Source organism: Podarcis filfolensis (assembly GCF_964270895.1).
Source record: "Podarcis filfolensis genome assembly, chromosome: 2".
In the NCBI taxonomy this organism is placed as follows: Eukaryota; Metazoa; Chordata; class Lepidosauria; order Squamata; family Lacertidae; genus Podarcis; species Podarcis filfolensis.
The window spans coordinates 7,040,465-7,052,275 of NC_139605.1; the positions used below are offsets into that span (position 1 = coordinate 7,040,465).

The window sequence follows — 11,811 nt, forward strand, 5'->3', positions numbered from 1 at the left end:
GAAAAGCTGACAGCTATGCATCCACGGAAGAAGGGGGAAAACAAAAATGTCCCCTCATGCTTTCATGCACTTGGTGGAACGCTCTGTCACAAGAGACTAGGGCCCTGCGGGACTTGATGTCTTTCCACAGGACCTGCAAGACAGAGCTGCTCCGCCTGGCCTTTGGTTTGGACTCAGTCTGACCCTTATGTTTCCCTCCCTGTTAAGTTGTGGGTGAACATATCAGACGACACAGCGATTCTTCAGACAGCTCTTGTTTATTCACAGGCCAGGACAGAACTGAACTGAAGGGTTCAGCCAACCCTTATGGTTTTGATTTATGTGCCACTTTTAAAATGAGGCTGCATTTTAAATGGCATTTAAACCTGTATTTTAAATTGGTTCCCCCCCCCCATTATGTTTTTACTGTAATTTTTACTGTTGTTAGCCGCCCTGAGCCTGGCTCTGGCCCGGGAGGGTGGGGTATAAAAAAAAAATATTATTGTAAAAAAAAATATTATTAACAGTCCTGCTGTAGGGAGCTGATTGCTTATAGAGCTTTTACTTATAGAATGTTTACTTATATTGTTTTGGCAGTGCTAAGTGAGTTGCAGCAGTTTGGAGGGAAAAAGTTTTTGCTCTCCCTAGACTGAGGAGGAGAAGCTTCGAGAAACGCTTCTCTTGCCCTAATTACCCATATAAGGAAATGAGGCCATGGCCTAACTGTCAAACTGTGGAGGAAGCACCTGCATGGCCCCCTCCTGTTGTCACCCCACATCACACCACCTCTGAACACGAGGCACCCATGCCCCTCTGCACCAATCTGGCAGAAGGCCACGAGGCACCCATGCCCCCCTTAAACCAATCAGGAACAGACACACAAGCTGATCACGAGCCATATGCAACAATGTATGGGAAACCAGGGTGGGGTGTAAGTATAAATGTTGTTGCCTGAAGTTATGTGACGCAGCCAGTTTTCAGAAGTTATTCTGCTGGTTGCCTGCGTGCAGCATTATCAAATAAACCTCTTTTCTTCGAACTTACGTTTCCTTGGAACCTTTGTTACTCTCCGCGACCCGGGGTTGGCGGGCCCTTGGATCCCAAGGTAGCAAGGCAAAGGCTACAGCTTGGGGGCTCGTCCGGGATAAGGCCCCCACCCCACAGGGGTCCGGAGGGCCAGGCCCGACCGTGGTGAACAGCCAGGACCGGCGTCTGCAACCTCCAGCGCGCACCCTGCCAGTTCGTGGGGGGAGATCGCTACACCGTACCTGCGTGGAGACACCCGGTTGGGGAAGAAAAGAGGACAGCTGGCGAGGGAGTGGTCCGCAGCGGAACAGGTGAGCCCTGAGGGAATTAAAATAGGGCAAGAGGTCTGATCAACCTCAACTGGCCGTGGCAGTAAGGTGCCGCCAGTAGGGTAAGGGAAAAAGGGAGAAGGGGATTTTGTATTGTGAAGTGTGGAGAGTGCAGGATACTCCAGTGAACGGATGAATGTGTGAGTGGCCGGGGCTTAGCGTCCCCTTGGTCAAGTGTGTGTAGGTCCGTGCGGTTCTTGGCAGCGCGAGCTCGTCCAAGCCACGGTCTGTAGCGAATCCCGTGTGTTTGAGGAAAAAACCCTGTATAGGAGCGGAGTATCCTGTTAGAAATGGGGTCTGCAGGCAGCAAAGGTACCCCCTTGCAGTGTTTCCTGGACAATTGGAAAGCAGCCACGAAGGATGATGATTGGGGCTTTAAGCTGAAAAAGGAGCGGCTCAGGACCCTATGTGAGGTAGACTGGCCCACCCAGGGAACAGGATGGCCATCAGAGGGGACATTTGACCTGCAACTGATAGACCCCCTGTGGCGGAACATAATTAAGATCCATCCAGACCAAATCCCTTACATTTCTACCTGGAAGAGAAATACAGAGAACAACCCACCCTGGCTGAGAAATTGCCGGACATCTATTGGGCGAAGTGCCCGAGTATGTGCAGTAAAAGAAAAACCAAAGCCCCCTGTCCTCCAGGATCCTGAAGAAGAGGAAGGAGGGATACTGAGGCCTCCTCCCCCGTATGCCCCGCCGATAGCACCCCCAGCGCAACCAGCCCTGGCCCCGCAGGGACCTACACCACAAGCAGCGGGAGGGGCGCCAGGAGGGGGAAGCCCAGAGGAGCAGGAAGGTCCGAAGGATGAGGACGAGGAAGAGAGTGATGAACAATTTAGAGAAAGGCTTGAGGAACGTATCAGGAAAGGGAATAGATGGTCGAAGCAGGATGATGAGAAGGTGAGGAGAGATGTTGAACCATGGCAGAATGAGGTGGATGTGTCGCCACACTTACTGACGGCGGCAACGTGTACTTCAGGACAGATGAAGAAGGAGCAAAGAGCCCTGTTAAATGCATGGGAAAGGGCAAAGGCGCATGAGGCAAGGAAGGAATTAAAGGAAAAAGTAGAAAAGCTAGCCCCTCTACGCCGAGTTTATGACCCACCGGGACCCCCGGGGCCAAACGGGGAGCTAGCACCGCGGACATATACCATCCAACATGTCCCTTTTACTAGTTCTGATGTGTGCAACTGGCGCAACCAAAATCCCTCTTTTGAGGAGAATCCAGCAAAGATTATAAAGTTATTTGAGGGGATTTTTAAGACATATAATCCCACTTATGATGACGTCCAGTACCTCCTGGACTCACTGCTAACTACAGAAGAAACCAGGAGGGTCCATGCGGAGGCGAGGAAACATTTAAGGGCTAATGGGGCAGGGGATGACAACATAGACCAGACATATCCATCCACCACCCCAAATTGGAACTACCAGGAGGTGGGAGGTCAGAATGCCCTGAATACCTATCGCCAACATGTTCTGACTGGGATGAGGAGAGCCTCCCGAAAACCCACCAACTTGATGAAGGTTAGGGAGGTGGTCCAGAAGCCTGAGGAACCTCCTGGGGCATTTTTGGAGCGATTGAAGGAGGCATACAGGCAGTACACTCCCTTAGACCCAGATGATGGTGCAAATGCCCCTATCGTAAAGGCAGCCTTTGTGGCTCAGGCGGCACCTGATATTTGCCGAAAAATCCAGAAAAACGAGGGGTTCATGGGTCACACCCTAGAATGGATGTTGGAAATAGCGCAGACCACTTATAACCAGAGAGAGGAGGAAGCTCAGAAGAAGAAGGAAAAATACCAAGCAAAGAAATTGATGGCGCTCCAGGCAGGAACCCCAACAGGAGGAGGCACCCGGGGAGGAGGGCGAGCCCGACTAGGTCGAAACCAGTGCGCCATTTGCAAGCAGGATGGGCACTGGAAGCGAGAATGCCCCCAAGCAAATTCTAAAGGAAGGGGCCAAGGAAGAGGAAACCCAATGAACCCCACAGCTGAGTCTTGGGCACCCGGGAGGGGAAGAGGTCGTGGGCAGGGACGTCCTTGGCAGCCACCTACCCCAGGAGGACCTGCAGGAGCCATGAGTCTCCAAGAGGACCAGTATTAGGACAGACCGGGCCCAACTGACTTAGGTTCCCGTGAGCCCACGGTCAAAATGAAAACAGGGAACCGGACTTTTTCTTTCCTGATTGACACGGGAGCTGCCCACTCGGTGTTGCCCACAGCTATATCCAAACCAACCCAACAAGCAATCACCATTGTAGGGGCCACGGGCGAAACACAAAAGGCACCATTTCTGCAACCTGTCATATGCAAACTGGGAGGACACACAGTCCAGCATAAGTTTCTCTACATCCCCGAGTGCCCCATTCCACTGTTGGGTCGGGACATGTTAACCAAACTACAAGCCCAGATTGCCTTTTCCCCCAATGGAAAGGTTGTTATGAACACCGGTCCTGTGGGAGAACTTTCTCTAGAAGTCCCTTTGAGGGAACACTGGAGGTTGATGATGGTAAAAGAAGAGGAGGGCCAGATCCCAGAGATAATTTTGCAGGAAGCAAACCCCCGCGTATGGGCTGAAGACAATCCACCGGGCATGGCTAAAAATATTCCCCCCATTATTGTGAAACCCAAGCCCTTCGCAAACCCTGTGGCAGTAAACCAATACCCCATCCCACGAGCAGCTGCAGAAGGGGTATGGACCCATTTGGACCGGCTACTGCAGTATGGAATTTTAAAACCTTGCCAATCCCAGTGGAACACACCCTTATTACCAGTAAAGAAGGAAGGAGGGGGATACAGACCAGTTCAGGATCTGAGGCTGGTGAACCAGGCTGTGGAGACCCTCCACCCGAATGTGCCAAACCCATATACTTTGCTCAGCCTTATACCACCCACTGCACAGTATTTTACTGTACTGGACTTGAAGGATGCGTTCTTTTGCTGCCGCCTAGCGGAAGAAAGCCAGCCCATGTTTGCCTTTCAGTGGACTGACCCGGGAACTGGCACCAAAGTACAGTATACTTGGACCAGGCTTCCCCAAGGTTTCAAGAACTCACCCACCCTTTTTGGGGTAGCCTTGGCATCAGACCTAGCAAACTTCCCCACCAACCCCACCAGGGTTTTGTTGCAATACGTAGATGACCTTTTATTGGCGTGTTCTGACGAGAACACGTGTCTAAAAGCCACAAAGGAGCTGTTAAATCACTTGGCAGAGGCCGGATACCGTGTCTCAAAGAAAAAGGCTCAAATTTGTCAGCCTACCGTCAAGTATTTGGGGTTCGATATATCCCACCAGCAACGCAAGTTAAGGGATGAAAGGAAGCAAGCTATACTCCAAATACCAGAGCCTAAAACCCGCCGGGAACTTCGCGGATTTTTGGGATCTGCAGGGTTTTGCAGAATATGGATACCTAACTATAGTAGCATTGCTCGACCCTTGCATGAATCCACAAGAGGAACGGAGAAAGACCCATTTGTTTGGGGACCTGAACAACAGCAGGCCTTCCAGGACCTCAAAGCTGCATTACAACAGGCCCCAGCACTTGGCATCCCCAACCCCGAGAAGCCTTTTACCTTGTATACAGACGAGGATCAGGGGATAGCCAAGGGAGTGTTATGCCAAAGACTGGGAAGCTGGCAGCAGCCCGTTGCATATTTATCAGAACGACTGACCCCAACGGAACAGGGATTGCCCCCTTGCATGAGGGCAGTAGTGGCCGTGGCTACCCTGCTGGAGAAGGCAGACAAGTTTACATTTGGACAAGACACCATTTGTGTGACACCCCATGCAGTCCCAGCTCTGCTTGATATGAAAGGCACTTATTTTCTGTCCCAAGCGAAGATGAGGAAGTGTCAGGTGCTGCTATTGAATCCACGCTTAAAGTTCCAAGTTACTGCAGCTCTTAACCCAGCAACCTTACTACCGGTTGGAGAAGGTGAGGAGCCGACCCACGATTGTGTGGAAGTCATGGATGAAGTGTACTCTAGCAGACCTGATTTGAAGGATAAGGCCAACCCTCACTGGTCCACCTGGTTTGTAGATGGAAGTAGCTTTGTGGAAAATGGCCAGCGAAAAGCAGGATATGCCGTAGTAGCCTTAGAAGACCAGGTTATTGAGGCGAAGCCCCTTCCTCCTGGCACCTCAGCGCAACTGGCAGAAATAACAGCACTCACTAGGGCCTTGTGTCTAGCAAAGGGGAAGAAGATCAACATATATATGGACTCCAAATACGCTTTTCTGACTTTGCATGCCCACGGGGCGTTGTGGAAAGAGCGAGGTTTGCTCACCTCTAAGGGAAGTCCGGTAGCACACCCCCAAGAGCTCTTGGACCTTTTGGATGCCGTCTGGGAACCGGAAGCAGTGGCAGTAGTACATTGTTATGGGCATAAGACTGGACCGGGTGAAGAAGCCAGAGGCAACCGGTTGGCAGACAAGGTAGCGAAAGAGGCAGCCCGGGAATCACCTCCAGCACCGTTTATTGGAGCCTTGGTTCCTGAAGCAATTCTGGACACCGCAGCGAAGCCCCGTTATTCCGATGCGGAGGAAGCTTCAGCTAAAGAGGAAGGATTGCAAACCTCCACAGAAGGCTGGTACCTCACCCCTGATGACCGAATATGGGTACCAACTTCCCTGTCTCGTCAGATCGTCCAGCGATATCATGAGTCCACCCACACAGGGCCGGATGCCACCACTCAACAATTGGGGAAGTGTTTCTATATATCTAATCTCTATCAATTAGCTGCCCAAGTATCCAGAGGGTGCATTTTGTGCCAGAAGAATAATCCAAGGACAGGACCTTTGGTCCCCCCAGGAACTCAACACACTGGAAGTGCCCCTATGGAAGATCTTGTGGTGGACTTTACAGAACTACCCCGATGTGGACTTTACCGCTATATGTTAGTGGCAGTGTGCACCTATACTGGATGGGTTGAGGCATGGCCCACCAAATCCGAGCGGTCCAGCGAAGTGACTCGATGCCTCTTGAAAGAAATTATACCCCATTATGGTCTACCCAGGTCCATTGGATCTGATAATGGACCAGCATTTGTTCACTCAGTGTTGCAGGAACTGGCTAAAGCCCTACAAATCAACTGGAGACTACATACCGCCTATAGGCCTCAGAGTTCTGGGAAAGTAGAAAGAATGAACAGGACATTGAAAAACCAGTTGTCCAAACTCACTCAGGAGACTGGCTCTAATTGGGTGTCCATGTTGCCCCTAGCCTTGTTAAGGGTCAGGAGCCTACCTCAGAAACGCACCCATTTGTCACCTTTTGAGGTAATGTTTGGAAGGCCAGTTCCTTACGTTAGGATGATATCGCCAAGCGCGAGCAGAGATGTCCAGTTAGAAAACTATGTACAATCACTCTCCCGAGTTTTCTCTTCTCTTAATAGGTGGACCCAGGCTCGCACACCATGCGTTTTAACCGAGCCCCTGCATCAGTTTGAGCCGGGCGACGAGGTGTGGATCAAGGACTGGGCCCAGGCACCCCTGCAACCGTGCTGGAAAGGCCCGCATACCGTACTGATATCCACCCCCACCGCTGTTAAAGTCGCCGGCATCACCCCGTGGGTCCACCACACCCGTGTTAAGAAGGTTCTGCCTAACTGGACAGCTACATCGAATCCTGACGATCCTCTGAAGCTGACCATCTCCAGGAAGGCACTGGACGACCGCCCTGCTGATACCACTCCGGACGCTGGTATCTCCACGCACGGCTGAAGAAGTGGATGGGAGGGGCGCCCGCGGGCAGCGTCCCCAACGCACCTGTGTTGGACACAAAACCCCCAGAGAACATCCTGCCCCATGCAAGAGCAAGGTGCTGTATAGCTGTAGTTTGGAGCAGAGATTCCCCTGTGGAGATTTTGTCTCCCTTTTCAAGTAAGATACGGGTGGCAGTCTTTTCTTGTGGGTGTGCGGCTTGCTATTTTCCCTCCCCACTCCTCCAACCTAGAGAATCTCTCCCGCCAGGTCATTTGAGCCACGTACACCCTCCTGGAGTTTCTGGTCAATACTGTTACAGTTTGGGGCCCAATTCTTAGAATATTTTCCACAATGTTTGACTTGTGGAGGCAATGGGAGTGGTGGATAGGAGGGTTTCTTCTTGCCCTGGTTATTTGGATGTTTGTTTATTTCTGCTGGCATGAGCGTCACCGGTTTTGTGGGAGGAAGCGGTCAGCCCCCATTCCCTTGACCCTCCTGTTACTGGCCCTACTTGGGTTGGGTCTGGGAGATGATACACCTATACGGAAGACCGGACGGTCAGAGCCCTACCATCAAATTTGGAAAAACAATACATACATTGGGGATATAAACCGTTTTGCATCTGCCCTCAATCTCTCTGAGTGCTGGGTATGTATGCACATTCCCCCACAGTCCAAAAGACCTGGCTTGCTACTACATGGGCTCCCGATAAACGCTTCCTATTATGTTAATAATACTTTACAAGACAAACGAACAAGTTCGCCCCCTGTATTCCTTTCTTTGGCAGAGCAAGCATCACATTGCTTTGTGTTTAATTCTAAATCTGGCCCCTTTTTGGGAAAATACCCATTTTGCAACCGCACCTACAACTATGTTAATACCACAGCAGCCTGGAACCATTCGGCCCCTTGCACCAAAGCACCTCAAGAGGTGCAGGCCCTATGTAATGACTCTGTGGCCGCCAGAAGGGGGGAGGATTTTAGCGGATGGTTCACTTGGATGAAAAGGCGCAGGAGATCCACGTCCCTGCTCCAACCTGATTTGTGGTTATTTTGTGGCACAAGGGCCTACAAAGAAATCCCTGTTGCCTTCTCTGGGACCTGCACTTTGGGGGTAGTCATACCCCTGGTGTATAAAATGAGCAAGCTCCCAGCGGTCCGTTTGCGCAACAAAAGGGAAGTAAAATCACCTATTACCCGCTATACCAACACTGCCATCTCTAGAGGCATTTTACCCTCTTTTGGTTCTGCCATGAACTACCGTGATTTGCACAGGCTTGCAAATTGGACTGAGGCCCTGTTCAATTCCACTATTAAATCCTTGAGACTTATCAATGAGGAATTATCTAATCTGAGAGAAGTATCTCTCCAGAACCGATATGCTTTGGATATTATTCTTGCGTCTAAAGGAGGGGTTTGTGCACTAATTCATTCGCATTGCTGTATGTACATTTCTGACCAATCAGTAAACATTTCTGCAACCATAGACCAGATGGAACAAATGGTGGCTCGAAATCCCTTGGAGCCCTCTGATACTGGGGATCCCTGGGGATGGTTGTACTCCTGGCTGCCTGATGGCAGCTGGCTTCGTCATGTTATGGTTTTAGTTGCTGGACCTGTTTTAATCTTATTGCTTCTCTGCTTCTGTACCCCCTGCTTGCTACAGTGTTTGCAACAAATGGTACACCGTGTTACATCTCAGCTCCTAGGTCCAAAGGTGATTGCTTTCATGCGAGGGTATCACAGTGTGCCTATGGATGCGCCAAATGGCGATCCAGAAGAAGAGGAGGGATTGTAGGGAGCTGATTGCTTATAGAGCTTTTACTTATAGAATGTTTACTTATATTGTTTTGGCAGTGCTAAGTGAGTTGCAGCAGTTTGGAGGGAAAAAGTTTTTGCTCTCCCTAGACTGAGGAGGAGAAGCTTCGAGAAACGCTTCTCTTGCCCTAATTACCCATATAAGGAAATGAGGCCATGGCCTAACTGTCAAACTGTGGAGGAAGCACCTGCATGGCCCCCTCCTGTTGTCACCCCACATCACACCACCTCTGAACACGAGGCACCCATGCCCCTCTGCACCAATCTGGCAGAAGGCCACGAGGCACCCATGCCCCCCTTAAACCAATCAGGAACAGACACACAAGCTGATCACGAGCCATATGCAACAATGTATGGGAAACCAGGGTGGGGTGTAAGTATAAATGTTGTTGCCTGAAGTTATGTGACGCAGCCAGTTTTCAGAAGTTATTCTGCTGGTTGCCTGCGTGCAGCATTATCAAATAAACCTCTTTTCTTCGAACTTACGTTTCCTTGGAACCTTTGTTACTCTCCGCGACCCGGGGTTGGCGGGCCCTTGGATCCCAAGGTAGCAAGGCAAAGGCTACACTGCCTCTGCTGGGCATGAGCCGAAAGCACACTTCCGCTGAGTCCTCAGAGGGTTAGGGTTAGGAATCCGGCATAATAAGAGCCTGCCAATGTGTCATCTTGTGTCAGCTTGACTCCTTGACTGTGGGTGCCTGGGGCCTGTTGGTGCCACGCAGCGTTTATGGCGCTGGCACCGAAATTTGTGGGTGTCCAGCCCCTTCATGTGGGTGCTCAGGCATCCAAGGCCCCAGGGAGTAAACCCTCAGGCAGCACCAGAACACAACAACTACTGCAATGGACTACTGCAATACGCTCTACGTGGGCTGCCTTTGAATGTGACCCGGAAACTACAACTAATCCAGAATGCGGCAGCTAGACTGGTGACTGGGAGCGGCCACCGAGACCATATAACACCGGTCCTGAAAGACCTACATTGGCTCCCAGTATGTTTCCGAGCACAATTCAAAGTGTTGGTGCTGACCTTTAAAGCCCTAAAGGGCCTCGGCCCAGTACAGTCGTACCTCGGGTAGCGAACATGATCCGTGCAGGAGGCACGTTCGCAACCCGCAGCGTTTGCAACCTGCAGCGCAGCGTCTGTGCACGTGCGTGATGTGATTCAGCACTTCTGCACATGTGTGAGGGCTGAAACCCGGAAGTAACCCGTTCCGGTACTTCCAGGTTCGGCGCGGTCCGTAACCCGAAAATGCGCAACCCGCAGCGTTCGCAGCCCGAGGTATGACTGTATACCTGAAAGAGCATCTCCACCCCCATTGTTCAGCCCAGGCACTGAAGTCCAGCTCTGAGGGCCTTCTGGCGGTTCCCTCACTGCGAGAAGCCAAGTTACAGGGAACCAGGCAGAGGGCCTTCTCGGTAGTGGCGCCCGCCCTGTGGAACGCCCTCCCACCAGGTGTCAAGGAAATTAATAACTATTTGACTTTTAGAAGACATCTGAAGGCAGCCCTGTTTAGGGAAGCTTTTAATGTTTGATGTTTTATCGTGTTTTTAATATTTTGTTGGGAGATGGGCAGGGTATAAACAACAACAACAGCAACAACCAAGGAGAGGCACCCACAGCCTTCTTAGTGAGCAACTTCGACGGAAGTAAAGTGAAAAAGATAGATTCTTTCAGGCCCAGGCAGAGAAACCAAGGGAAATCACTGGCTGGTCTCTGCAGATATTCCTCCACTTACCTGATCCACTTGCCCAGAAGTTGCTTCCCCCACAGCAGAATGAAGGGATGCTGGCATTTCTCCTGTGAATGGCAAAAAGTTATAAGGAAGGCCTTACAGACCAATGGAATTTGAGGTTGGCTGAGGATCAATATTCCAATCTGCAGAATTAGAACTCCCCTTGATTTTTATTTTATTTTTTTAACCCTTTTAAGACATTTTGCATTTTTCCTATTCAGCGTTTCTGGGTATCTTATTTAGAGAGTTGGGAGCAAATATTTTCCTCCCACATGAGCTCCCCCCTTAAAAAAAAAAGTTTGGATCTATAAATTCTTAAATTGTTGAGAGAAAACATTTGCTTGAACTCAGAATTCCCTCAGCCCACCACCCAGCTCAAGGGAACATCAAAGCAGACCACAGACTCATTTATTTATTTATTGTTTCCTATATTTATATACCACTTTTTCCTCCAAGGAGCTCAAGGCTGTGTAAATAACTCTCCTGCCCCCCCATTTTCTCTCCCCAACAACCCTGACAGGTTTGGTCAGGCTGAGACACAGGGACTGATCCATCGTGGCTGAGCGGGGATTCGAACTCAGGTCTCCCAGGTCCTGGTCCAACAGCCTAACCGCCTGAAGCATTATTAAACCTCAGGGGAGCCCTTGCAAGGTCTGGTCAAAGGTCCATCGGGTTCAGCATAATATTGTCACATCCGCCAACCACCAGATACTCAGCGGAAGCCTGCAACTAACCCCCAGCAATTTCCCCAGTTGCAATTCCCAAGAGAAAATATTCGGAGGAATGCACCCCCTTTGACAGTGGAGGGAGAGTGTGGAGCCATCGTGGCGAGAGGGAGGCCAAGCCTTATCCTCTTATCCTGTCCGACTTTACCCTGCAAGGTGGCGTCTCCATCGTCCTTCATGCTCTTGGACAGAAAACTTGGCCGGGAGTCCACCGGGGCTGCATTCTGCACCTCAGAGAAGTCAGTGGCTTCTTCCGTAAACAGGTCCTGCAATGCAAAGAGCCGGAATAATAATAATAATAATAATAATAATAATAATAATAATAATTTATTATTTATACCCCGCCCCCTTTTGGCTGGGTTTCCCCAGCCACTCTGGGCGGCTTCCAACAGAATACTAAAATACAATAGTCTATTAAACATTAAAAGCTTCCCTGAACAGGGCTGCCTTCAGATGTCTTCTAAAAGTCTGGTAGTTGTTTTTCTCTT

General features: G+C 50.4%; 1 protein-coding gene across 1 annotated transcript in view; it reads right to left on the minus strand.

Moving 5' to 3' along the window:
• LOC310756744 (uncharacterized protein) overlaps nt 1–11,580 on the minus strand; it is a 28,719-nt gene extending 17,139 nt beyond the window's left edge. The window contains exons 1-2 of the mRNA XM_083601391.1: nt 11,472–11,580; nt 10,602–10,663 (exon numbers count right to left, since the gene is read on the minus strand). Coding sequence (XP_083457517.1) covers nt 10,602–10,663; nt 11,472–11,502 — 93 coding nt within the window. The 5' untranslated portion in view covers nt 11,503–11,580. The remainder of the gene's footprint in view (nt 1–10,601; nt 10,664–11,471) is intronic.
• Nucleotides 11,581–11,811: the final 231 nt, after the last annotated feature.